This window comes from Erinaceus europaeus, chromosome 2 (assembly GCF_950295315.1).
Source record: "Erinaceus europaeus chromosome 2, mEriEur2.1, whole genome shotgun sequence".
In the NCBI taxonomy this organism is placed as follows: domain Eukaryota; kingdom Metazoa; phylum Chordata; class Mammalia; order Eulipotyphla; family Erinaceidae; genus Erinaceus; species Erinaceus europaeus.
The window spans coordinates 195,848,621-195,876,571 of record NC_080163.1 but is presented as its reverse complement, the minus strand read 5'-3'; the positions used below and the strand labels follow the sequence as shown (position 1 = coordinate 195,876,571).

At 50.7% G+C, this 27,951-nt stretch overlaps 1 protein-coding gene across 1 annotated transcript; it reads right to left on the bottom strand.

Annotated features, from left to right (window-relative positions):
- PPP1R13L (protein phosphatase 1 regulatory subunit 13 like) lies at nt 1-27,951 on the bottom strand. The gene is made up of 13 exons (XM_060186152.1): nt 27,844-27,951; nt 17,729-17,805; nt 17,491-17,633; nt 15,410-15,926; nt 15,222-15,326; nt 15,052-15,143; nt 14,069-14,552; nt 10,980-11,425; nt 7,597-7,728; nt 7,382-7,515; nt 7,123-7,289; nt 6,090-6,289; nt 1-3,354 (listed from the first exon to the last, which is right to left on the bottom strand). Exons 2-13 carry the CDS (start codon nt 17,781-17,783, stop codon nt 3,316-3,318), a joined length of 2,514 nt encoding a protein of 837 aa, XP_060042135.1. The 5' UTR covers nt 17,784-17,805; nt 27,844-27,951; the 3' UTR covers nt 1-3,315.

Genomic DNA, 27,951 nt, shown 5'->3' with positions numbered 1-27,951 from the left:
TCCTTGATCAAACAATGGAGCAGATTTTATTAAAAATGGGCTGCTCAATTTGTTTAAGGCCCCTAGAAACACAACAAGCTTGAACTTTTTTTTCTTTTTCTTTTTTTTAACCAGAGCACTGTTCAGCTCTGGCTTATGGTAGTGTGGGGGATTGAACCTGGGATTCTGAAGCCTCAGGCATGAGAGTCTGTTTGCATAACCATTATGCTATCTACCCACTGCCCAAACTTGAACTTTCTATGAACCAGGGCTTCTGATGCAAGAGGATGGCATAAACATACAGGTAGAATATTTATCTTAATCAACAGGACATTTGCCTGACACACAGGTACAGGAATAACAAAAGACACAGAAACTGTGATGTGATCTCTAAGGAGAAAAGTGCCCCTGGAATGTGACTGTTCCACAAAGCAGGAGGTGTTCCCTACCTGTGTTGTTCTTACTTGGTGATTTTTGTTTTACTAAATCAAAGCCTTGGTGCTTTTTGCATTAATAATCAAAACCATGGTGATTTATGTATTAGTAACCAAAGCCTTGAAGATTTTTGTTTTAATGATCTAAGCCTTATGAGACTATAAAAATAAAGTTCTGCTTCAGTCTGACAGAGACATCTGCTTGAGCTTGATTCAGCATCAACTCACTCCTCTCTCATTCTTCCTCATTCCGCACTGACGCCCTTCCTCTGTTCACCCTGAGACCTGCCGGGGCTGGCCCCTGTCAGTTTTCCCCCTGCGAGTGGGAAGCAGGGGCTTGAACCTGGGTCCTTGCGCACTGTAGGTGTGCTTAACCAGGTGAACCAACACCTGGATCCTCTTCTGAATTTTTCTCTGTCCTATCCAATAAAAATAAATAAATAAAGTAAAGAGGAAAATGGCTACCAGGAACAGTGGATTCACAGTGCAGGCACCAAGCCCCAGTAATAACCTTGAAGGCAAAAAAAAAAAAAAAAAGCCATATATATATATGAATGTTTCCAGAAACATCGGGTGCAAATCTCCAGACTGAACAGACACAGCAAGGGTCAGAATGAGTACTGTCTGCAGGATGGCACAGAGACCCAGGAGTCTGAGCTCTGGCAAAGAGAGATGATTCAGAAAGCTTCCAGATAAAACAGGCAAGTCAAAGTTCACAGGAAGGAAAGAAAGGAAACAAGTCTGACAGGGAAAGCAAAACATTCCTCATGATCTGAACTTGCATTCCAACTCAGAAAGCAGAGACGAATCACAAGAGTTATTGGTCTATTTCCAACCCAGAGTTTTATTCTTAAAGTATAATAAAATAGGTTAGCATGAAGTATATTGAATTGTGCAAGAACTCAGAAGTATTTACCTCCTTGTCGCTCTTTTTTTATTAAAGATTAGCTGCAATGAGAGACCAGTGCTCTGCTCCAGCCTCCCACAGGCAAGTCTCATGCTCTGCCCACTGAGCCACCTCCCTTGCTGCCTCTTCACCCTGTCTTTTCTCCTTCTCCTCATCCTCCTCCTTCTTTATGATCATCACCAGGGATTTATCTCTTCTGACAAGTTTGTCAAAAAGAAGGGAGAGGAAGGAGGAGGAGGAGGAGACAGAGAAGGCCACAGCACCAAAGCCTCCAATGTGACATTGGCTGCTTGAATCTGGATCCCAAGCATGGCAAAGCAGACTTGCTCCTAAATGAGCTATATCACTGGTTACCTCTTCATTTTTTTTTTCTGCCAGGGTTATCACTGGGGCTTAGTGCTTTTAGGCTCTAGCATTCCTGGCAGCCATTATTATTATTATTATTATTATTTATAGAGGGTGAGAGACACCTGTAGTGCTGCTCCACAGATGGTAAAGCTTCCCCCACTGCAGGTGCAGACCAGGGGCTTGAACTCCTCTCTTTAAACATGGTAAAGTATGTCCCCCCTGCCAGGTGAGCCACCACCCAGCCACTCCTTCATCCTTTTCAGGGAACATCTGGAGAATGCACTCCAGCACAATGAAGATAATCAAGGGGCAAAGATATGGGTCCAGAAAACAATATCCAACTTGGGGAAGTCCCAAGATAGTAGAGTCATTTGAGAAAGCTCAGGTTTAGACTCAAAATAGAAAAACAAAACAATGGGGCCTGAACAGTAAGTAGCTCAGCGGGTTAAGCACACCTGGCGCAAAGTATAAGGACCGGCATTAAGGATCCGGGTTCGAGCCCCCAGCTCCCCACCTGCAGGAGGGTTGCTTCGCAGGTCTGCAGGTGTCTTCCCCTCCCCCTCTCTGTCTTCCCCTCTTCTCTCAATTTCTCTCTGTCCAACAACAGCAATAGCTATAACAGCAATAACAATAACAACCACAACAAGGGCAACAAAAATGGGAAAAAGTAGCCTCCAGGAGCAGTGGATTTGTAGTGCTGGCACAGAGCCCCAGCAATAACCCTGGAGGCAAAAAAAAAAAAAGAAAGAAAAAGAAGCAAACAACAACAAAAACAACTTGAGTGCATTGTTAGGATGGAAGATCCAATGGAAGATTCAGTCTAGGTGCACATAGGGGTGACAAAGGTAATTATTCTCATGTTTTTAAGTGTCTTACATGGTTCTAAGTGAAAATATAGAGCCATATTGTAAAACTGTTGATTGATGAATATAAAAATCATGACATGAATTTGCTAGAGATAGGGGAGAAGGAGTTAACATAGAAGGGTTTAGGCTTCAGTCACTAAACCAAGAAGTCACAGAGTGGCTAAAATTGACAAGTGAAAACATTGAGGATTAACTTGCCAAAAATAGTGAGATGGAATCCAAAGTGAAGGAAGTGCATTTCTGCGCAAACTACCTTTATTTAAAAAGGGAAAATGCCTCTTTTTGTGATAAAGTCAGCAGTGAAGGCACCTGGTGGAGCAGAAGTGGGCGGGGACCCTGACAGAAACCAACAAGCTTCCTGTGCCCCCAGGCTGATGGGAGAGACAGAGTCCCAGATGGCTCCCAGGGAAAAGTCCCAGGAAGATGGCTCATTCCTGGCTCAGCTGGGATGGTGGCTGGGTTGCTTGGGGTGGGGGTGGGGGGCTGGGAGTATGGGGTCAAGGCGCTGTGGATGGGCTCTGATTTGGCAGAAGGGGGAGTCTTTTGGGCCCCCAGAAAGATTCCCAGCCCCACCAAAACCTCCCCCAGCTAAGGCATGTTTCTAGACTTAAGGCTGGAGTTCTCCCACTCCCCTAGGCACCTAGGGGAGCAGAGAGCTGGTGACAAGGGCCCCAGGCCTGCAGGGCTTGGGGTGCAGGGAGATGCAGCTGTCAGGAGCCTTGGAGAGGAAGGAGGCCAGGCAGCTTCCTCCGGTTGCCCTTGGAAACATGCTTCTCTCCTGCTAGACTTTACTCCTCTGAGACTTCACCCTGGGGAACAGCTGGGGGAAAACAGAAGCTTCAGACTCAGGGCTCTCATCCCCCAAGCACCCCTGGATTTAATGACATCACCTCACCCACCCCTGAACCTTAGATGGTCTCCTCCAGCCCCACCTCTTCCTAATGGACTCCCTTAGCCTACCCCAGATGGCTCCAGATGGCCCAAGGTCCCATCACCTCCTGGATTTCAGATGAATGCTTTCACTCAGCAGCATGGCTGGTGAGATGGAATAGTCCAATCTAACACAGGGCCCTGAAGGAGATGCCTGCCTCTCCCTACCACTCTGCTCTGCAGTTGGGGCACCTCCGCTCCATCACCCAAGTGAAAAGACTCTTGGCAACAGAATGGAGGGGGACCATCCTCAATCCCAGTGTCATTGGGCTCTTCCTCCCCTGCCCAGTGCCTGGAGCAAAAGCTTCTTCCTCACTATGTGTAAGACACAAACATTTAGGGGCCGGGCAGTGGTGTGCCTGGTCCAGCACACCTGTCGTCACACACAAGGACGCAAGTTTAAGTCTCTGGTCCCCCTCTGCAGAGGGAAGCTTCACAAGTAAGTGGTGAAGCAGTGCTGCAGGTATCTCTCCCTTTTCCTTTTCTTTCTTTTATTATTATTATTTTTTTTTTAACCAGAGCTCTGAGCAGCTCTGGTTTTTGGTGGTGCAGGGGATTGAACCTGAGTCTTTGCAGCCTCAGGCATGAGAGTCTGTTTGCATAACCATTATGCTATCTACCCCTACCTTCCTTCTCCCCTTCTATCTCCCCCTTTCTTCTCCATTTTTCTGTATCTATCCAAAAATAAGGTAATTAAAAAAAAAAAAAAAGACACATTTAACTTTCCACGGCCAGAGTGATGCTCTGGTTCACTCTCTCTCTCCCCCTCTTCTACCATCCATCAATCAATAAACCTTTTTTAAAAAAAAAAAAGTCTCAGGGGTCAGGCGGAAGCGCAGCAGATTAAGTGCACATGGCACAAAGCGTAAGGAATGACATAGGATCCCAGTTCAAGCCCGTGTCTCCCTACATGCAGGAGGGTCACTTCACAAGCGGTGAAGCAGGTCTGCAGGTGTCTGTCTTTCTCTCCCCCTCTCTGTCTTCCCCTCCTCTCTCCATCTCTCTCTGTCCTATCCAACAACAATGACAGCAATAACAAGAGCAAGAAAAATGGGGGAAATGTCCTCCAGGAGCAGTGGATTCATAGTGCAAGCATGGAGCCCGAGTGATAACCCTTGAGGCAAACAAAAAAAGAATGAAGAAAATGTTTGAGAAGGGCTCTGGGGGAGATAGCGTGGCCTGTTAGAGAACCAACTTTCTTTTATTTTTCTTATTTTATTAGAGTTGTCTACCAGAGCACTGCTCAGCACTGGGACCTTCTGCCTCAGGCATTTGAGATGTTTTGCATAACCATTATGCTTTCTCCCATTCTCAGAGAACTGACTTTAATGCCTGACTCTAGAGGTCACAGGTTCAACCCTCTGCACCTCCCCTTATACCAGGGTATAGCAATACTCTGGTCTCTCTCTCTCTCTCTCTCTCATCATCTTTCATAACAAATAAATCTTTTTTTAAGAAAAAAGACTGATTAACAAGAGGGAGAGAGAGGGCAAAAGAACCTGAGCACCACTCTGGCACATGCGATGCCCAGGATTAAACTTGGGACCTCATGCTTGAGTCCAGTGCTCCAACCACTGTGTCACTTCCCAGGCCATGGTAACTCACTCTCTCTGCCCCCACCCCTCCACCTCCAGGGTTATCGCTGGGGCTTGGTGCCCGAATTACTAATCCACTGCTCTTGGCAGCCATATATATTTAAAAAAAAAAAAAAAAAACTGGATAGGACAAAGAGAAATTGAGAGGGGAGAGGGAGAGAGATAGAGAGACACGTGTAGACCTGCTTTACCACGTGTGAAACGACCCCCCTGCAGGTGTATATCTGGGGGGCTCTAACTGGGATCCTTGTGTGGGCACCTGCATTTTTTACTACGTGCATTTAACCTGGTTCCCCACAGCCTGACCCCCATAAGTAAATATTAAAAAAAAAATCTCTGATAAGGAACCCGGTTCGAGCCACCGACTCCCCACCTGCAGGGGAGTTGCTTCACAAGCGGTGAAGCACGTCTGCAGGTGTCTAAATTTCTCTCCCCCTCTCTGTCTTCTCCTCTCTCCATTTCTCTCTGTCCTATCCAACACAACGATATCAATAACAACAACAATAATAACTACAACAATAAAACAACAAGGGCAACAAAAGGGAATAAATAAACATTTAAAACAATCTTTGAGGGCTTAGGGAGATATTGTAGCATCAGCGCACAGGACTTGCATGCAAGAGGTGCCAGGCTCAATCCCCAGCACCACCAATAGTCAGAGAAGACCAGTAGCGAGTCTTTCTTTTTCCCTTTCTCCCTCCCTTTACTCCCTTCCTTTCATTCCTCCCTTTCTTCCTTTCTTTTTTCCTACCAAACAGCTAATCAGTAAGGCAAACTGATCTTTCTTTTTCCCTTTCCTTTCCTTTCTCTCCCTCCCTCCTTTTCTCTCTCTTCATAGCAACTAAGCAGTAAGGTAACTTGCCAGGTATCCCCCACAAAGTGCCAGCAGCAAGGCTTTCCTCACAACCTCCCCAGCACTGTATTGGGTTCCCCCAACCCATAATGGACTCTTCTGCAATGCATGTCCTCTCTCATCCTTCTTTCCCTTGTGGCATCACCCCTCTCCCTGAACAGCCAGGCCTCTGCTCACCCCGAAGTAGTTGCGGGGCACGTAGCCCTCCTGGCCGTGCAACGCGGCCCACCACCAGTCGGTTTCCTCCGGGCCGTCCCTTCGCAGCACAGTGACCGACTCGCCCTCGCGGAAGGACAGCTCATCCCCAAACTCGGCACTGTAGTCCCAGAGCGCGTACACCACACCGCTGTACATCAGGCCCATGCTCTGCTCCACGTCTGCAACAGCCGAGGGTCAGCGTGGGGTCAGAGAGGGGTGGCCACACTCAAGGGCCCTGACAGGGGCGACTGGACTGGGCCTTGGCACTCTAGACTCAGCTGGGAGGCAAGAGGGTGTGCGCCCCCAACTGGGTAAGAAAGCCAGAGCTGGCATGGGGTGGGAGGGTGCCTAGTAGTCTGGTACATTCTGGAATATCAGGGTTCCAGGAGGGACCATCAATCTTCGAGGCAGAATCAGCCTACCCCCTTTGGGTCTTGTTCATTGCTCTATCTTGACGTCTCTCCCAGAAGTACCGCAGTCTGCTTGCCAACAACCCCAGCCCCAACTCGCCTTAAAGTGGTACTTTGAGGGAGTCCGCGGTAGCACAGTGGGTTAAGCACCGGCGTAAAGATCCCGGTTGGAGTCCCCGGTTCTAGCCCCCCCCTCCCCACCTGCAGGGGAGTTGCTTCACAGGCAGTGAAGCAGGTCTGCAGGCGTCCATCTTTCTCTGCCCCTCTCTTTCTTCCCCTCCTCTCTCCATTTCTCTGTCCTATCCAACAACAATGACATCAATAACAACAACAGTAACTATAACAATAAAACAATAAGGGCAACAAAAAAAAAGGAATAAATAAGTAAATAAATAAACATTTTTTTAAAGTGGTACTTTGAATCAAAACCTCAACCTCCACTCAGAAGGCAGGGCAGAGGGCCAAGCAGTGGTGTACTCAGTTGGGCACATATATTACCATGCGATCTCTGTCCTCATCAGCGACCCTGCCACTCGACGCTGCGACACCTGTGTTGCCCTCTACCTCTTGAGTGGTAGTCTGTTCCCCCCAGACCCACCAACCTGCCAGGTAAGTGGCGCAGTCCGCGTAGCCTTCGCGGTAGGGATCGCATTTCTCGATGGCGGTGGCTCCGTCGCTGATGGTAGTGGCGAAGATGGCCGCGCCGTGCTGCACCAGCGCCGTGCAGATGGCCGTGTCGTTGCAGGATGCCGCGCAGTGCAGCGGGGTCCTGCGTAGTCGGGTGGGTAGGTGAGCCCGTCAAGGGGTGGGGTGAGGCCCCTCATGTGGTCCCCAGCCCTCCCGGGCCCTCGCAGCGCTCACCAGCCGTGGCTGTCGGGAGAGTTGACGTTGGCGCCTGCTGCGATCAGAAAGTCCACGATGGGGTAGTTGGCCCCGCAGATGGCGTTGTGCAAGGCCGTAATGCCCTCCTCGTTGGGTTGGCTGGGGTCGTTCATCTGGGCGAGGCGGGGCGGGCAGTGGACGGGGCTCAGTCTCAGGGAGACCCCCCCTTTCCCTCTCCCTCCGGCCCTGCTCACCTCTTTCACCGCCTGCTGCACCACGTCCAGCTCCCCGGTGAGCGCTGCGTCCAGCAGCAGCACCAGCGGGTTCAGGCGCGCACGCCGGGCTTTGCGTGGGGACCCCGCTTTCCGCAGCACCGAGCGCATCTCCTGTGGAGGGGGGGGCTGTCATCACGTCTGCGGCTCAGAGACAGAGACGGAACCCCAGCGACTAGGGGGCCACCCCCACCCCTACCGTGAACCGTCTGGATGGGTCCATGTTGGAAAGTGAAAGCGCTGCAGGATCTTAGGGAGCCAGTGGCTTGGCCCCAAGGCTCCTGACTCCTGATAAGTCAGGAAATCTGGGGGTTTGAGAATTCTTGGGCCCCGGAAGCAGAGAGGAAGCTGGGAGAACATCTAGTTGATGCCTGTGGAAGTCATTATTCAATCCACACACCTGCTATTTGTTATGTTTATTTATTATTTATTTTTTATTGCCACCAGGGTTATCTCTGGGACTCAAGTGTGTGCATAAGAATCCACCACTCGGGGCCAGGCAGTGGCACACCTGGTTAAGTGCACACATTGCAGTGCACAAGGACCTGGGTTCAAGTCCCTGGTCCCCACCTGCAGGAGGAAGCGTCATGAGTGGTGGACCAAGGGCTGTAGGTATCTCTCACCTCTCTTCCTCTCAATTTCCCCCTCACCTCTCAATTTTTCTCTGTCTCTATCCAATAGTAAATAAATAAATAAATAAATAAATAAATATTTTTAAAAAAGAATCCACCACTCCCAGCAGCCTTTCTTTCTTTCTTTTCTTTTCTTTTTCTGTCTATTTCATTTTATAGGACAGAGAGAAATTGAGAAGGAAGTGGGAGAAAAAGGACAAAGAGAGACACCTGCAGACCTGCTTCACTACTGGTGAAGCTTTCCCTCTGGGTCCTCTCTCTCACTCACCCATATGAAACTTAGTATCTCTATCTCGTATAAAGTAAACAAAATAAATACTTCTAGGTCTAGGTGGTGGTGCACCTAGTTGAAAGCACATGTTACTATGTGCAGGGCCTGTGTTCAGGCACCCAGTCTCCAGCTGCAGGGGGGAAGTTTCCCAAGTGGTGAAGCAGCGTTGCAGGTGTCTTTCTTCCTCCCTCTCTGTCTCCTCCTTCCTATCAAGTTCTCTGTTTCTATCCAAGAAATAAATTAATTAACTTGAAACACTAAAGTAAAATAAATACTTCTAAAAAAAAATAAATAAGACAGAAGTCTAGGAGGTGGTGGAGTAGATAAGGCACTGGACTCTCAAGCATGAATTCCTGAGTTTGAGCCCCAGTTTTACATGTGCTACAGTGGAGCTTCTCATGATAACAGGTTCTCTCTCCCTACCCCCTTAAGAAATAAATCACATACACACACAAAAAAAAAATCTGAGATTCTTAAATGGATGCAGGGGCTTTAGAAGAAGTGCTGAAAAAGTCTCTGGATACTCTTCTATATTTCTATTTTTTAAATTTTAATTAAGTCAGAGGGCCAGGTGGTAGCACAGCAGGTTAAGCACACATGGTGTTAAGTGCAAGGACTGGAGTAAGGATCCCAGATCAAGACCCAGCTCCCCACCTGCAGGGGGGTTCGCTTCACAGGTGGTGAAGCAGGTCTGCAGGTATCTGTCTTTCTCTCCACCTCTCTGTCTTCCCCTCCTCTCTCGATTTCTCTTTGTCCTATCCGACAACATTAACAACAAGGGCAACAAAAATGGGGCGGGATGGTCTCTAGGAGCAGTGGATTCGTAGTGCAGGCACTGAGCTCCAGCGATATCCCTGAAGGCTATATAGTTTACCTATTTTGGGTAGAGACAGACAGAATATAAGAGGAGAGAGGGGAGATAGATAGACAGACAGACTGACATAGACCTGCAATACTGCTTCCTTGCTCATTAAGTTTCTGTCCTGCAGGTAGGGACAGGAAGTTTGTATCACAGTACTTGCACATGGTAGCATGTTTGCTGAGTGTGCCACCACCTGGCCTCATTTCTTTCTTTCTTTTTTTTTCTTTCTCATTTCTTTTTTTTTTAATTTATTTATTCCCTTTTGTTGCCCTTGTTGTTTTATTGTTGTAGTTATTATTGTTGTTGTCGTCGTTGTTGGATAGGACAGAGAGAAATGGAGAGAGGAGGGGAAGACAGAGAGGAGGAGAGAAAGATAGACACCTGCAGACCTGCTTCACCGCTTGTGAAGCGACTCCCCTGCAGGTGGGCAGCCGGGGTTCGAACCGGGATCCTTATGCTGGTCCTTGTGCTTTGCGCCACCTGCGCTCTCATTTCTTTTTTTTTTTTTTTTTAATATTTATTATTTGTTGCTCTTGTTTTATTGTTGTAGTTATTATTGTTGTCGTCATTGTTGGATAGGACAGAGAGAAATGGAGAAAGCAGGGGATGACAGAGAGGGGGAAGAGAAAGAGAGACACCTGCAGACCTGCTTCACCTCTTGTGAAGCGACTCCCCCGCAGGTGGGGAGCGGACGGCTCAAACCGGGATCCTTACGCCAGTCCTTGCTCTTCATGCCATGTGCGCTTAACCCACCGCTAAGCTACCACCCGACTCCTCGTTTCTTTTTTTAAAATTTTTTTATATTTATTTATTTACTTATTTTCCCTTTTGTTGCCCTTGTTGTCGTTACTATTGTTGTTGTTATTGATGTCATTCGTTGTTGGATAGGACAGAGAGAAACGAAGAGAGTAGGGGAAGATAGAGGGGAGAGAAAGATAGACACCTGCAGACCTGCTTCACCACCTGTGCAAGTGGAGAACCGGGGGCTCGAAGCGGGATCCTTATGCCGGTCCTTGTGCTTTGGGCCACCTGTGCTTAACCCACTGCGCTACCGCCCGACTCCCACAGGAAAGCTTTTTACATAAACATCTCTGTATGTGCCAGTGCCTGCCCCGATTCTATTTTCTTTTCTTTCCCCCCCTTTTGTTGTTGTAGCCTTGTTGTGGTTATTGTTGTTGTTGATGATGTTCGTTGTTGGATAGAACAGAGAGAAATGGAGAGAGGAGGGAACGACAGAGAGGGGGAAAGAAAGACAGACACCTGCAGACCTGCTTCACCACCTGTGAAGCGACTCCCCTGCAGGTGAGGAGCCGGGGACTCGAACCGGGATCCTTACGCTGGTCCTTGCGCTTTGCGCCACGTGCGCTTAACCCGCTGCGCTACCGCCCGACTTCCCCCTCATTTCTTTTTTGATAGACAAAAGAGAGACCACAGCTCCGAAGCTTCCTCCAATGCAGTGGAGGCTAGACGTGAAGGGACACACCTACGAAAACTACATTTCCCAGGATCTCTTGCGCCTGGAGGCAGCAGGGGCGAAGTTCCTAAGCTCCGCCCCCAAGGGGCGGGGCACCATTGCAGATGCTGCTCGGGTGCTACTCACCATGCTCTGCGGCTGCTCTGGGGGGCTGCTCTGAGCTGGCGCCGGGGGCGGCAGGGGGGCCGGCGGAGCAGGAGCAGGGGGCCCTGCCCTGGCCTCGGAGCCCTCGGTGATGGGAGTCAGCTCGGGCTCGGGGCCCCCATGGCGGTGGAAGAGGCGGCTGATGATCTGCTGGTACTGCTTCTTGTGGGTGGGGGGCAGGGCTACGGCGGGGCTCTGCTCCATGGAGCCCCTACGTTTGAGGGGCCGGGGGATTTCCGCCAGCACCCTGGCCACCTCTTCCAGCTCGGGCACCGACTGTGCCTCCGGGGGCAGCGCCGGCTGCAAGCGAGTGGGGCTGAGGGGCCGAGTGACAGCGCCTTCGTCCGCATCGCCAGCCTCCAGCACAGGGGTCAGCAGCCCCTCCAGTTCCGGCTCGGGTTCCAGTTCTGTGGGGGGCCTGGAGAGCACTAGAAAGAGCAGGGGAGGAGCTCTAAGGAGATGTCCAAGACTCCAGCCCTACAGCTTCCAGAACCTGCTGCTGCTTTACTGTGTGAACTTGGGGCCCTTCCTTGCTCTCTCTGAGTGACACTTGGCCTTGGGCTGTAACACTGACCTTGCACATAGCCAATGCCTGGCACTGAGGTCTCACCACGGCCTTGTGGGGCAAACAAGGCAGAGGCTCGGTCATCTCCTTAGCACAAGAAAGAAAAGTGACCCTCAGAGAAGCCACACAAACATAGTTGAGGTCTGGAAGGAGACAGCATAATGATTATGCAAAGAGACTCTCATGCCCAGGACTCCAAAGTCCCAGGTTCAGGCCCTTACACCACCATAAGCCAGGGCTGAGCAGAGCTCTGACAGAAAAGAAAAGGAGGTCAGGTGGTAGCACTTCGGGTAAAGCGCATATGGCATGGCGCAAAGGACAACAAAATGGGAAAAATGGCCTCCAGGAGCAGTAGATTGTAGTGCAGGCACCTAGCCACAGCAATCACCCTTGAGGAAAAAAAAAAAAAAAGGAGGGGGAGGAGGAGGAGGAGAAGAAGAAGGAAGAGGAGGAGGGGGAGGAGAAGGAGAAGAAGAAGAGAGAAAAGAAAGAAGAAAAAGAAAAGGTCAACATAGTTGAAGTCTAAACTCAGTCCTTTCTGACTCCAGAATACTTGCTCTCTCTGACCGTCATGACTGACTCCACTTCTAAGAGTCCAAGAATTTCCTCTCCAGTGGCCTTAGAGGTTTGTGCAGTGGCCAGAGCACTGGACTTGCAGGCATATAAGTTCCCAAGTGTGTTCCCTGGCAACGAATGTGGCAGACTGATGCTCTGGATTTCTCTCTATATAAAGATGTATTTTTCTTTTTCTTTTTTGCCTCCAGTGTTACCACTGGGGTTCGGTGGCTGCACTGCAAGCCCACTGCTCCTGGAGGTCTTTTTTTTTTTTTTTTTCAATATGATAGGACAAACAGAAATTGAGAGAGGAGAGGGAGAGAGGGAGAAAGACAGACACCTGCAGACCTGCTTCACCACCTGTGAAGTGACCCCTCTACAGGTGGGGAGCCAGGGGCTCGAACCAGGATCTTGCACCAGTCCTTGCGCTTCCTACTATGTGCGCCTACTCCGGTGCAGCACCACCCACCCACTACCCATCCTTTTTTTTTTTTTAAAAGATGTATTTATTTACTAATGAGCTGGGGAGTGAGAGTCCAAGGCTTTATCCACCACACCAACTCCCAGGCTGCTCTTTCTTACTAATTACAAAATATCTATTATTTATTTTTACCAGAGCACTGCTCAGTTCCGGCTTATAGTGGTGCTGGGGAGAGAACCTGGGCCTTTAGAGCCTGAGGCATGAGTCTTTTTGCATAATCACTATGCTAGCTACCCACCTGCCCTGAAATCTTTAAAAAATATATAAAAATTATTTCCTTCCCTAACTCCTGCTGAGATTAGAATCCCTGGGTTGGTCTGATGGTCTCTTCTATCTTATTCCTCTCTGTCAGAGTTCAAACAGGCAGAAGTCATAATCACTCTCCACACATGACCTCACTGAACCCCTATTACAGTCCTATCAGGAGGATAAGATTAATCTCCCTTCACAGCTGAGAAAGCAGACTCAGTGTCAGAATCCTGAGTCACACAGCCAGTCAGTAGTGGGGAGGAGTTCAAAACCTACTCTGGGGCTGGGGAAACAACACAGTGGTTCTGCAAAGACTTTCATGCCTGAGGCTCTGAGGTCCCAGGCTCAATCCCCAGCACCACCATCAGCCAAAGCTATGCAGTGCTCTGGCAAAAAAAAAAAAAAAAAAAATCACTCTTGCTGACATCAGATGCTCTGCATTTTCAATCTCTACAGATGTCCCACTAAGAAACATTAATAAGCATTAATAATACAGCTCACCTGGGAGGGTGCCTGAACTGAAATACACACCACACCACTCAGGTTTGAGCCCAGCCTACACTGCACTGAGGGAAGCTTTGGTGCTGTGAGGTCTTCCCCCTCTCTTCCCTTCCCTTCTTTTTTTTTTTTTAGAGTCATTTTTATTTATTTATTTTTCTTTTTTAAAGATTTTATTTATTTAGAGAAAGATAGGAGGAGAGAGAAAGAACCAGACATCACTCTGGCACATGTGCTGCCGGGAACTGAACTCGCGATCTCATGCTTAAGAGTCCAAAACTTTACCACTACACCACCTCCCAGAACAATCTTCCCTTCCCTTCTTCTCTCTGCCTGAAAAAGTCAACCTGGAATGGTAAAACACCAGTGATGACAAAAACCGTTAATAATTACCGTAACTAATATGACAGTTATTGAGAGCCTAGTGTGCATCAAGCTCTTTTGTATTAAGTACTCTAAATAAGCTGTTATTACTATGTCTCTAATGTTAACTGAAGTCTTGAGAGGTGAAGTGACTTGTCCCAGGTCACACAGCGGAACCAGGCAGCCTGATTCTGGGGTCCCTGCTAAACACTGTGGTACCCCTGGCTCCTGAACCAATTCCCAAGCTAGATGGCTGCAGAGACTGTGTCTGGAAACAGGTATCTGACAGCAAAGTTCCCCAGGCTGGCCTGGTCCCCAGTATTTATGCTCCCCCACACACACTCACACACACACACTCACCTTCGCTAGCAGGCGGCCAAATCTGCTGGGGGGCCTGGGGGGCTGGAACCTGGAGTTGAGGCTGGGGCTGAGGTTGTGGCTGAGGAGGCAACTGGGCCTGTAGTTGGGACTGGGGCATCTGGGGCTGGGGGGTCATCTGTGGCTGGAGGGGTGCTTGGGGCTGTGGAGGCAGCTTGGGTGGGGGAGCTCGGGAGAAGATGGGGGAGCCATGGAACATGGCCCGGCTACCCCCGTGCTCCCAGAAGGCATTCTGCAACTTGAATATCATGCTGAGGGGGATGGGGCGCTGGCGAGGGGCACTGCGGGGCTGGGGGCTGGAGGGGGGCATGGGGATGCGGCTGACAGGCTGCCAGCTGCGGGGCAGGGTGCCCGACGGTCCCACCGAGCCCAGGGACCGGCGGTAGCTGCCCACGTCTGAACGCCTGTCGTTGGCCAGTGGGGAGACCTTGTAATTGCGGGGTAGTGTGGCGCTGGTGAGGTTGTCCTGGGAAAGAAAGGAAGGAGCCAATGATCAGGGTCAGTAGTGGAAAGCGCTGTAATGCTGCCCATTCTCTTTCTCTCTCATTTAATTTTTAAAATATTATTTATTTATTACTGGATACAGACAAAGAAATTGAGAGGGGGAGAGGAAGATAGAGAGAGACACCTGCTTCACCACGGGTGAAGATTTCCCTCTGCGGTGGGACCAGGGACTTGAACCTGGGTCCTGGCGCACTGTAATGTGTGCGGAGGCCACCGGGTAGTGTGCGTCACAGGCACAGGAAGCCCTGGGTTCACTCCCAGCTCAGCACAAATAAAAGGAGATGCTAAGGAGAGCAAAGAAGGAAGAGGAGGGAGAGAGGTGGAGGCACAGGAAGAAAAGGAGCCTAAAGGCAGGAAGTGCCTGCGGAGAGGTAATGGCCCCTGGCGGGAGGGGGGCTGAGCCAAGAAGGGGAGCCTAGTCCAGAGCCGCAGACGCTCCTGTTGCTTCTTTCCCCCCTCACCTTGCCGGCGCCCCCCAGCCCATCCAGGCTGCTCTCTCTCCAGGGCAACAGCTGCAGGCCTGGCGAGGCAGGCCGAGCGAAGGCGTCCAGGCCTGAGAGACAGGAGCCATTAGAATGGGGGGTAACTCTTTCACCACCACCCCCCGCTCCCCGGGCCCCCCATCATTCACGTTCATAGCTGGCTGTCTGCGAAGAAGACTTCTTCTCATATGCCACGTCCAGGTCAGACTCGTTCCAGGCTTTGGGGGGCCGCCGGCGCAGAGTTAATAAGTCATCTGGGGAGGGTAGGTTGGAGGATCGAACCCGCAGACTGTCACCTCTTCCTACCCCCTCCCCCATGCCGCGGACACCCCCTCACCTTGAGTGCGCAGCGGCGGAGCGAAGGCGCTGCCGCCCGCGCCCAGCAGGGAGATCCCGAAGGCTGCGGGCGCGTCGTAGGCTGTGGCCGGGGGGCGCGGCGAGGGCCCCCGCTCGGGGAAGAAGGCCTGGGGACCCTCGGCCAGCGGGCTGCCCCGCGGCGAGCCGGCGCGGCCCAGGAAGTCGTAAGGTGCGGAGGGCCCCTGCTGGCGGAGCGGGCCGGCTCCGGGGCGCGGGGAGGGCGCCCGGCCCAGGGTGCCGCCCGCGCCGTCGTAGGCGCGCGGCCGGGGCGAGGGCGCGCGGTCCAGGCTGCCGTAGGCTTCGGGCTGCAGGTAGAGCGGGGTGCGCGGCGACGAGGGGCGGCCCTTGGGGGACAGCTGGCTGTAGGGGAGCAGCGCGGGGGCGCTCTCCGAGCGCCCGAATGGTGTGTCTGAGCCTGAGCCGTCGGGGGCCGCCTTCCGGGGGGACCCGCGACTGCTGAAGTGTTCGGGGACCGGGCTGGAGCTGTAGCGGGGCAGCTGCGGGGCGCCAGGACATGCGGGAGTCAAAGGGCGCGTTAGCTCAGGGACGGAAAAAAAGTAAAAAGCAAAAAACAACAACAACAAACAAACCTGCGGGGGAGAAGCTTCCTAAGCAGTGAAGCAGGTCTGCAGATCTCTCTCTCTCTCTCCATTCCCCTTTCCTCTCAATTTCTGTCTATAAATAAATAAATAAATAAATAAATAAATAAATAAATAAATAAAAATTTTAAACAGAGGAATGGTTCTGCAATCAGACTAATGCCTGAGGCTCCACGGTCCCAAGTTCAGTCCCCCACACCACCAGTGCTCTGGTAAAGAAAGAGAGAAAGAAGAGGAGCAGATCTCTCTCTCTCCCTCTCAAGTTCTCTCTTCCCTCCAAAACCATAGATTAAATTGAAATTGAAAAAAAAAAAATCCCAAAGGAAAAAAAGGGTTCAGGGAGACAGCATAAAGGTTCTGCACAAGACTCTCATGCCTGAAGCTCTGAGCTCCCAGTTCAACCCCCAGCACCACCATCGACCAGAGCTGAGCAGCATTCTGGTGTTAAAAAATATATATATACAGCTGAGGAGATGGAGCAGGGAATAAAGCACTGGACTCTCAGCATGAGGCCCTGGGTTACATCCCTGGTATTGCATTTACCGGAGTGAAGCTCTGATTCCCTTTCTCAAAAATAAATGTAGAGCACCTCTTTTATTTATTCACTTATATATTTTATTGCCTTCAGGGTTTCGCTGGGACTCCGTGCCTGCACTATGAATCCACTGCTCCTGATGACCATTTTTTCGATTTTATTTTTTTTTCTGATAGTACAGAGAGAAATTGAGGGGATGGGAAGATAGAGAGGGTCAAAGATAGACACCGGGAGTCAAACAGTAGCGCAGCGGGTTAAGCGCAGGTGGCGCAAAGCGCAAGGACCAGCGTAAGGATCCCGGTTAGAGCCCCTGGCTCCCCACCTGCAGGGGAGTCACTTCACAGGCGGTGAAGCAGATCTGCAGGTGTCTTTCTCTCCCCCTCTCTGTCTTCCCCTCCTCTCTCCATTTTTCTCTGTCCTATTCAACAACGACAACAATAACTACAACAGTAAAAGAAGGATAACAAAAGGGTAAATTAATTAATTAATTAATTAAAATGCTAAAAAAAAAAAAAGATAGACACCTACAGACTTACTTCACCGCTATGAAGCGACCCCCTGCAGGTGGGGACCAGGGGCTTGAACCCAGGTCCTTGTGCATTGTAAAGTGTACACTTAACCAGGTGTGCCACCATCCAGCCACCGAATAAGTATATTTTTTTAAGTTATCCTATAGAAAAGTTGGACAGGGCTGGAGATAGAGCCCAGGTGAGACTCCTGGATGGAAAGCCCTGAAATTGAGATGGAGGCTGTTCTAAAGGCCCCTTTAGATGTCCACTTCCACTGGTCCCCTCTTTCAATGTCCCCTAGACACTAAACAGCCCAGAAACGGCATCACACACAGCCTCTGGAACCACCATGTCTGAACTCCTGGCAGGCAGGTAGAAGCTGCATTTGGAGTACGGGGGATGTGGAGAGGAGGCTCACCCTAGCAGGGGCTCCGGCCTGAGAACCGGGGGGCGCTGGCGAGTCTGACCACAGCGACTCCAGCTGCTTGGTGAGCTCGTCCACCTTGGCCGCCGCCGTGTCCAGCTCCATCTGCTTCAAGTCCATGTGCTTCATGGCCAGGGCTGGGCGGAGGGGGTGAGGGCAGAGCAGACACGTTGAGGACCCGGCTTGGGGGGGAGGGCGCCGCCCCACAAGCCCTGTCCCTTGCCCAGCTCACACTGGAAGTTCAGGTCCAGGAGGTCGCTAGCGCTCTGGAAAGCCTCGCTGTCCATGGTGCCGGCCGGAGCGGGGCGCCTGTGGGCGGGGAGAGCCAGCTCAGACCCCTGCACCCCGTGAGCATCCCACCCCTGTCCGGGAACTCCAGGGAGCCACCAGAAGCAGGGCAACGCCTTTGCCCCACTCGTTCCTCTGGAAGCACTCTGCCCTGCCAGCTGCCCAGCTGAGCACTGCCTGAGTCTCCCAAGCCCTCCTGAAGGTTTGGGGCAAAACATTCTCACCCTCTGGCTGTTTGTTTTTATCTCTTATCTCAGCCCTAACAAGTCTTATGTCATTCCTTCCACAAGTGTTCACTGAGCACCTACCATGTGCCAAGCGGTCCAGTTAACAGAGCTGCAGTTATAACAGTGACTGTCAACTATTGAATGCAGCTGGCATCTTTTTATTTATTTCAAAATAAGTCTTTCTTTTTTCTTTTTTTAAATAATTTATCTTTCTGCTACTCAACTAAGCTGAGAACTATGGGGTTTGCCAGAGGACTGAGGCTTGATTCTGGTGTTATTATTTTTTTCTATTATTGAACAGAAACAGAAATTGAGAGGGATGGAGGAGATAAAAGGAGACAGAGACACCTGCAGCCCTGCTTCACTACGTGTGAAGCTCTCCCCCTGCAGGTGGGGCCCAGGGGCTAGAACCAGGGTCCTTAAGCATTGAAATATGTGTGCTCAACCAGTCCTTGTGCACTTAATCAAGTACACTAGCTCCTTTACTTTTTCTTTCTTTCTTTCTTTTTTTCCTCTCCTTCCTTCTTTCTTTTTCTGAGCATTATTCAGCTCTGATTTATGACGAAGCTGAGCCTTGAACTTTGAACACTGGAATCTCTGGCATGAAAGTCTGTCGTGCTAGTGCTGGTGCTGGTGCTACCTCCCAGTCTAGGGATCTTTTATAATTATTTGTTTTAAATGGTTTATTTACAAAGTTCAAGAAGTGGCACAGTGGTATAATTCTGGCCTTAACAAAGATGAGGTCCTGAGTTCAATCCCTGGCTTCACATATGCCAGAGTGATGCTCTGGTTCTCAATCTGTCTGGCTATTGAAATAAATATTTTGTCTTGATTTATTTATTTTTAAAATTTTTTTTTAATATTTATTTTCCCTTTTGTTGCCCTTGTTTTTTTATTGTTGTTGTAGTTATCATTGTTGTTATTGATGTCGTCATTATTAGATAGGACAGAGAGAAATGGAGAGAGGCGGGGAAGACAGAGAGGGGGAGAGAAAGACACCTGCAGACCTGCTTCACCGCCTGTGAAGCGACTCCCCTGCAGGTGGGGAGCCGGGGGCTCAAACCAGGGTCCTCATTTGGGTCCTTGCACTTTGTGCCACATGCACTTAACCCACTGCGCCACCACCCGACTCCCTGTCTTGATTTTATTAATTATATACAGAGAGAAAGAGAGAGAGACAGAGAGACAGAGAGAGAGAGAGAGAGAGAGAGAGAGAGAGAGAGGCAGGCCAGAGTATTGTTCAGCTCTGGCTTATGGGGATTGAGCCTGGGAGCTCAGGGCCTCAGGCTTAAAAATCACTTGCACAGCCACTATGCTGTCTCCCCAGCCCAATTTTGTGTTATTTTTTAGAGAGAGAGGTACAGAGACTGAAAGAGACCACAGCACAGGGGCCAGGCAGTGGCACACCTGGTTAAGTGCACACATTATCATGCTCAAGAAACAGGATTTGAGCCCCTGCTCCCCACCTGCAGAGGGAACACATCTCAAGTAGTGAAGAAGGGTAAGAGAGGCAGACAGACAGACAGACAGACCACAGCACTGAAGCTTCCTACATTACAGGGGGTCCAACCTCAATCCTGGGTCACACATATAGCAAAACTGCACACTATCCAAGTGAGCTATTTCACCAGCCTGCTCTCTTTAAATAAATAGAACATAATTTTTTTTTTAAGATTTTATTTTATTGATTCATAGGAAATGATAGGAGAGAGACAAAGAACCAGACATCACTCTAGTATGTGCTGCCGAGGATTGAACTCAGGATCTCAATGCCTTAGCCACTAAGCCACCTCCCGGACCACAATAGAACAAATCTTAAAGATTTATTTGCCGGGACTAGGCAGTGGCACACCTTGGTTAAGCCCTCACATTACAGTGCACAAGGATCCAGGTTTAAGCCCCTGGTCCCCACCTGCAGGGGTAGGGGTCACTTGACAAGGTGTGAAGCAGGTCTGCAGGTGTCTATCTTTCTCTTTCTCTCTCTGTCTTCCCTCCTCTCTCTCGATTTCTCTCTGTCCTATCCAACAACAACTGCAATAACAACAATAATAATAACAACAGGGGCAACAAAAATAAGGAAAATGGCTCCCAGGAGCAGTAGATTGATTCATAATGTAGGACACCAAGCCCTAGCAATAACCCTGGAGGCAAAAACAAAACAAAGAAACAAACAAAAAAAAAATTATTTGCAGCAGAGGAAATATCTCAACCAGTTGTACCTAAGTCTTGCATGACTGAAGTTCACAGTTCAGTCCCTAGTATGGCATGTACCAGAATGGTGCTGTATCATGTAAAAATTTTTTATCATCATCATCATCATCTCTATTGATTGATTGGATAGAAACAGCCAGAAATTGAAAGGCAAGAGAGTGATAGGAAGAGAGACACAGAAATATCTGTAGCACTACTTCACCACTCATGAAGCTTTCCCCTTGCAGGTGGAAACTAGGGGCTCGAACCCGGGTCCTTAAGCATTGTAATATGTGTGCTCCACCAGGTGCACCATCACCTGGCCCCTCATGTGAAATTCTCTCTCACAGTTTACTGTATTTATTTATTTTTTACTAGGACACTGCTCAGCTCTGGACTATAGTGATGAGAAGGAATTGAACCTAGGACTTTGGAGCATCAGGCATGAGAGTCTTTTTGCCTTAACAATTTTATGCTGTCTCCCCACAGGCTAGTTAATGCTCCTCTCTATATATGTAATAATAATAATAATAATAATAATAATGATTAGACATATTGGGGCTAGATGATGGCACACCCAGTTAAGTGCACATACTGGACAAGGACCCAGGTTTCAGCTCCCACTCCCTACCTGCAGGGGGAAGTTTCATGAGTAGTGAAGCAAGTCTGTGGTTGTCTATCTTTCTCTCTCTCCCTGACACCCATAAACAGAAGTCAGAGCACCTGTCTGGCACATGCAGCACCAGTGACAGAGCCTGGAACAAGTTGGATGTTCTACCAGTTGAGATACCTCCCTGGCCATCCTGAGGACATTTAAAAATGAATGGGAGTTGGGCAGTAGCGCAGTGGGCTAAGCGCACATGGTGCAAAGTGCAAGGCGTAAGGATCCCAGTTTGAGCCCCCAGCTCCCCACATGCAGGGGAGTCGCTTCACAGGAGGTGAAGCAGGTCTGCAGGTGTCTCTCTTTCTCGCCCCCTCTCTGTTGTCCCCTCCTCTCTCCATTTCTGTCCTATCCAACAATGATGACATCAATAACAACAATAACTACAACAACAATAAAAAAAAAACAAGGGAAGATAAATAAATAAATAAATAAATAAGCATGATTGAAGGACTGATAAAATAGCTCGCTCAGAGAGATCTTCAGTGCCATGGTGTCTTTCTCCTGCTTGAGAGTCCAGTGCTTTATCCACTGCGCCACCTCCCGGGTATCTTTCTCTGCATTTCTGTCTCTATCTGAAAAAGTTCTCTTGAAGCTCCGGTGAAGCTCCAGTGACAACAAAATAGCAATGATAATTATCATTATCATTTTATTGTCATATAATCATAATTACTAGAGGTTTGGAGGTAGCTCACCTAGCAGAACACATGCCTTACTTTATGCACAGTTAAAAACTTGACATTGGGCCAGGGAATTAGCATAGTGGTTTTGCAAAAGGCTTTCATGCCTGAGGTTCCAAGGTCTCAGGTTCAATCCCCGGCACCACCATCAGCCAGAGCTGAGCAGTGCTCTAGTGTTTCTCTGTATCTCATTCTCATTAAATTAAAAAAAAAATTTTACGGTGTGGAAGATAGAAAATGGTGATGCAAAAAGACCCCATGCCTGAGGCTCCAATATCTCAGGTTCAATCCCTGGCATCACCATAAATCAGAGCTGAGCAGTGCTCTGGGAAACAATAAAATAAATAAATAAATTTAAGGAGCTGGATGGTGGTGCACCCACCATCCAGCTCACATACTACAATGCACAAGGATCTGGGTTCAAGCCCTGGTCCCCACCTGGAGTGGGGAAAACTCATGAGTGGCAAAGCAGTGCTACAGGTGTCTGTTCTCTGTCCTCCCCTCCTCTCTCAATTCCTCTATCTCTATTCAATAAATAAATAACAATATAAAAAAAAAAAAAAAAAACAGGGGAAGTCCGGTGGTAGCGCAGCGGGTTAAGTGCACATAGCGCAAAATGCAAGGGCCGGCATAAGAATCCGGGTTCAAGTCCCCGGCTCCCCACCTGCAGGGGAGTCACTTCGCAAGTGGTGAAGCAGGTCTGCAGGTGTCTATCTTTCTCTCCTCCTCTCTGTCTTCCCCTCCTCTCTCCATTTCTCTCTGTCCCTATCCAACAACAACAGCTATGACAACAACTACAACAAGCAGAACAACAAGGGCAACAAAATGGGAAAAATAGCCTCCAGGAGCAGTGGATTCATAGTGCAGGCACCAAGCCCCAACGATAACCCTGGAGGCAAAAAAAAAAAAAAAAAAAAAGCAGGGCTGGGTGGTAGTACACCTGGTTAAGCGCACATAGTACTATGTACAAGAATACATGTAAGAAGCACCCACTCCCCCACCTGCAAGTCTGTCTTCCTCTCTCCCTATCTCGCCTTCCTCTCTCAATTTCTCTGTCCTATCAAATGAAGGAGAAAAAGGCCACCAGGAGCAGTGGATTTGTGGTGCTGGCACTAAGCCCCAGTGATAACCCTAGAAACAAACAAACAAAAAAAGACCAAAAAAAATTTCTCCCAAGTCACCCTATAAGGAGCGGGCACGCTAGGTTCTACATCTGGATCTAACTTGTCATTCTGGGCGACCTCCAGCAGGCTAGTGGGAACCCAGAGAGCGGGGACAACTCAGCTTCCTCGATCCAGAGACCCCACCCAAAAGAAACCTGGTTCACAAGGACCCAGTGTTCACAGAACAGGCAGGTGCCAGGGATGGTGGGCGGGCTGTGGTCACCGGCCCAGTGGGAGGGAGCCAGGCCACTAGGAACCGGTCAGGTCAGCACCATCCCAGTCCTGTGGTGGCCGCCACGCCTGCCACCTCCTGAAGGTGAGGCCAGCTGCCCCGCTGAGGCTTATGGAGCTGCGGGTGTGGGCAGCAGGGCAGGCCAGGGCACGCCACCAGCTCCAACCTCCATCTGGGAAGCCTCAGAGGAGAACCTGTTGGGGCTGGTGGCTCATCTGGGTGTGTTGGGAGTGTGTGACCCTGGACAAGGAGTCCCCTCCACAGCTCAGGCCTTGATTTCCCCAGATGTGCGAGGAGGCAAATCAGTGATTCTGAGAGGCCCCCTTCAATTTCCCAGTTAATCCTCTAGATTCTGAAATGGCCTGAGGTTGTTGCCTGCATTCTCAGAACTGAAGCCCAAATCAAGTTTGGGAATCTAGTGTTTGAAGAAGTTCTGAGTCCAAGAGTATATCTTTGGAACATTCTCGAACTCTCCAACCTAGCCAGTCTAGATATCAACCTGCACCATGCTGTACTAACCCAGGGTCCCACTGTCCCAAAGTCTAGATGAGCACTTGTGTACAAGTGCCTATACCAAGTAAGGAGCCAGGCTTTGAGGAGTCAAATCCTGACAAGAGAGCCTCAGTTTCCTGATCTATGAAACAAAACAAAAAAGAGAGGGGCTGAATAGATCACTTAGAGAATGCACCTGCTTGAGGCCAAGTGGTGGCTCATTTGGTTAAGCGCACATATTACAATGCATAAGGACCCAGGTTGAAGCCCCCAGTCCCCACCTGCAGAGAAGAAGCTTCACAAGTGGTGAAGCAGTGCTGCAGGTGTCTCTCTCCCTCTCTATCTCTCCCTTCCTCTCAATTTCTGACTGTCTCTATCCAATAAATAAAAGATAATTAGGGAGTCGGGCAGTAGCACAACAGGTTAAGTGCAGGTGGCACAAACATCAAGGACCCACGTAAGGATCCCGGTTCATGTCCCCGGCTTCCCACCTGCAGGGGAGTCGCTTCACAGGTGGTGAAGCAGGCCTGCAGGTGTCTATCTTTCTCTCCCCCACTCTGTCTTCCCCTCCTCTTTCCATTTCTCTCTGTCCTATCCAACAACGACAACATCAACAACTACAACAGTAAAACAAGGACAACAAAAGGGAATAAATATTTTTAAAAAGATAATTAAAAATTAAAAAGAGAGAGAGAAAGTACCTGCTTTGCCATGAATGCAACCTAGGTACAAGCCTAGTCTCTACATTGGAGGATGCCTTGGTGCTGTGGTGTCTCTCTCTCTCCTCAAAGTAGTGAAGGCCAGGTGAGAACAACAAAAATAAATAAAGGCTAAGAGATAACTCATACAGTACAACGCACACCTTGTTATGTGGAAGGAACTAGGTTTGAACCACTGGTTGCCACATGGGAGAATTATACAACAGGAAGCCTTGGGAGTGTGGAACAGGGGTGTCTCTCCTCTACCTGTCTCTCACCTGCTAGTTAAGGGAGAGGGAGGCATGTGCACCTGGTTGATAACACATACTAGCCTATGCAAGGCTCCCGATTCAAACTCTTGGTCCCCACCTGCAGGGGGAGAAGCTTCACAGGTGTGTGCAGTGCTGCAGGGTCTATTTTATTTTATTTATTATTGGATAGAGAAGAGACATTGAGAAAGGGGGGAGAGAGAGAGGGAAAGAGACAGACTCCTGCTCTCTATCTCCTTTATGTCTCTCAATTTCCCTGTCTCTCTCTATAAAAAAAAATTAAAAGAAAAAAGAAAAACAATGGCCACTGGGAACAGTGGGGTCATCCTGCAGGCACAGATCTCTAGTGATAACCCCAGTGACAACAGAAGAGCCTTCCAGGGCAGGGGTGGGGAGCGGGGTAGTTAGCATAATGGTTATGCAAACAGACTCTCATGCCTGAGGCTCCAAAATCCCAGGTTCAATCCCTTGCACCACTATAAACCAGCGCTGAGCAGTGCTCTGGTTAAAAATAAATAAATAAATAAAAATCTTCCAGGAGCGGTGGAATCATGCAGCTAGGAAGCCCCAGGGGTCAGCCTGGCAGGAAAATTTTTAAAAACAGAAATAGAGGGCCTTTGAAAGGATGAGATTGGCCAGTGGCACAAGAGGAATCTAGGCCTCATAGAAGTAGAGACCCCAGAAACCAAAAGTCGGGGTATACACAATCTCAGAAATGCACAGGAAGCACCCTGAGAGTGTCTCCTAACATGCACAACTGAGCAGTTCAATGCAGCCTCCAGCGCCAGCACTCTAACAAGGAGCGGTTTTTCCTGGGGGGGAGGGGCCAGGGGGGATTCCCGAAGTTCCCAAACTCAGATCCCATTCAAGAGCCTCTAGCTAGAAAGAAATGCCAAGCCGAGGCTGGCCGTGGGGCCCGTCGGGGCCGCCAGGGGGCGCTTCGGGTCCCTGCTTGACCCAGACCGGGCAGGGCCGAGCAGGAGGACAGCGCCTGAGCTCAGACCCGGGGAATGCGCGGCGGGCCCGGGCAGGTGCCGTACCTCCCGCCGCAGGGGAGTGAGGGCCGGGCGGGGCGCGAGGGCGGCGCGAGCCGCGCCTCTGCTCCCAGGCCTGGGCCTTGCACCCCCAGATCCTCCCCGCCCCGGCGGCTCTCTCTCCCACTCCTTGTCTTCCCTTCACAGCCCTCGGACGCCAGCTCCCTCCTCCCCCACCCCGGCGCTCCCTCCCCCAACTCTGCACTCCAGCCTGGTTAGGGATCCTGCAGGAACCACCCTCACTGGGTGCGGGCTCAGCCCCAGGCTGTGCTGGGGGTGCCTACTTCGGGATCCTAAAGTTCTGTCCAAACTGACACGGGGTGAGCTCTCACCCTTGTGGGACTCAAGTTTCTCCCTTCTGTGGATGGGACGAGGGCTTTTTCCCCTCCCTGAACGCCTCGGTGCCCCAGTCTGTGTGTGTGTGTGTGTGTGTGTGTGTGGTGGGGGCGGGATTAATAGTTTCACCTCAAAGAGCCGTGAGGTTTGACGGACATAATTTATGAGCGAGCGGATGTTTACGAGGGCACAGGGCTCAGGGCTCAGGATCCAGTTCACACATTTAGGATTCTCAGCACCAGCCTTCCAAAGGCTAAAATAACACAGGATTGAGAACAGTGTCGGCTCAAAACCCAAAGTAGGACTGGGGAGATAGCATAATGGTTATGCAAACAACATTCATGCCTAAGGCTCCATGGTCCCAGGTTCAGTCCCCAGCACCAACATAAACCAGAGCTGAGCAGTGTTCTGTGTTCACCCCCAAAAAGTCCCTTCTGATTTTGAGATGCTAAAAAGGCCCTGAGTCTTGATCCTCCCACCCCCAGTCTACAGGTCTCTAGACTTCCTGAGCCCATGGCAGTCTGAATTCTAAATTCTCTGCCGACTCAGAGACAGAAGCATGGTGAGCCCTGGAAGATGCTCCAGGCAGGAGGTTGTAAAAGCCCAGGATGTGCACCGTAGCTGCTCTCCAGCCTCAATTTCCCACTGGAATAAGAGAGACGTCATGGGGCGGGGAGCTGGCCTCACGGGCAGCTGGCAGAGAATTCTGTGGACAATGGGAAGCATCCGGTACCTGCCAGTCTGGAACCTGGCAGGCTGGTAGCTCTATCTTGGCAGCTGCACTTGTTATTTCTACTTTCATCTTGGGCTATCAGCACCGCCCTTCAAGTCCAAATGTTAGGCTGTTCTGTCTCTCATCAGAAACCCCCGCCTGGGAACACCGCCCCCCCCCCCCAGCCCCAGCTTCCAACCCCTCTGCAGGGCGCTTGGGGGTGGGGAAAATGGGGTGACAGACAGAGGGAGGGGTCAGTTGCCACCCTCCCACCCCCTTCAAGGACAGACACACGCCTCCAGAACAGAATTAGCCTCTCGGCCTCCCTTATCTCCCACACCACCCCATGTCAGCTCCTGTGTGTGTGTGGGTGTGGTGGGCTGGGGGGTGGTGGCATTTCTCACCGAGAGGTCAGGGCCTGGAGTCCCAAGAAGCAAAAGGTTAATCTGAAAATCTACTAGGAATGGGTGGAATCCCGTCCCCCAGACGGCCCCAGAAGAAGGGGGGAGGCCAGAGGCTGCCCGAGTGCCCTCTCAGCCTCAGTTTCCCGCTCTTGTGTCGAGACCCAGCGCATGCAAGTCTCTCGCACTCCAAGCCCCATCTCCAACTTCACCTTCTGGAATTCTGCCCTAAATTCCAGAACAGGACCCCAGTTGTCTTCCACCGCCAGGAGCACCTCCATGGAGCAACAGAGGGGGCCCTGCGCCCTCCAGGGGGCGCCCTACAGCGGCCTTCCCGCCCCGGTTGGGCAGGTCTGACGCCCGGCTAATGACATGTTGGGGATGGCGCTGGGGAGGCTGCAGAGCTGCCCCCTCCCTCGCCCCCATCCCAGCGCCAGAAAGTGGAGGGGGCGCTCGCTGGGACCCAGCCTCTCGGGGGGCGACCCCGGGTAGGAGTTCTGCTCTATTTCAGGGACCCAGGTTCCACCCCAACCCTAATTCTGCAGGAGACCGAGAGGCTCATAGAGAAAGCAGCTGGAGGGCAGCAGGTGGGGGGGGGGGGCGCCCATCAGAAGCCCCAGAGATCCAGGACCTCTTCTTTCTTCCCAAGACTAATTAATTCTACCCAAGGAAAGCTCGAAAAATCCCCCCAATCCAAGAGATTCGGGAGTCCCACACCCAACATTCCCCGAGGAGTCGGAGCCCTCCCTTCCGATAACGCAGACCTCCGCCCCTCCCTTTCTTCGGCCCCGTGAAACAAGCACCCGAGTTCTCTCCCCCGCCCCCGCCCCCAACCCCGCCGTCTGCGCACCCCAGGTTTCGCCCTGGACCTGGCGTTCGCGCCCCCTCCCAGTCCTCCGGGGAAAACGCGGGCCCGGGCCACCTCCAAAGTCGCGGGGCGAGAGCCGCGGGGGTTGGGACTCACGGCTCCGCGGCTGATCCTGGCACCGGGGGCTTCCTCCGGCTCGGGCTCCGGCTGCGGGCAGCGGAGGACGGGGCGGGGCAGGAGCCTGAAACAGGTTAGACGACGTGA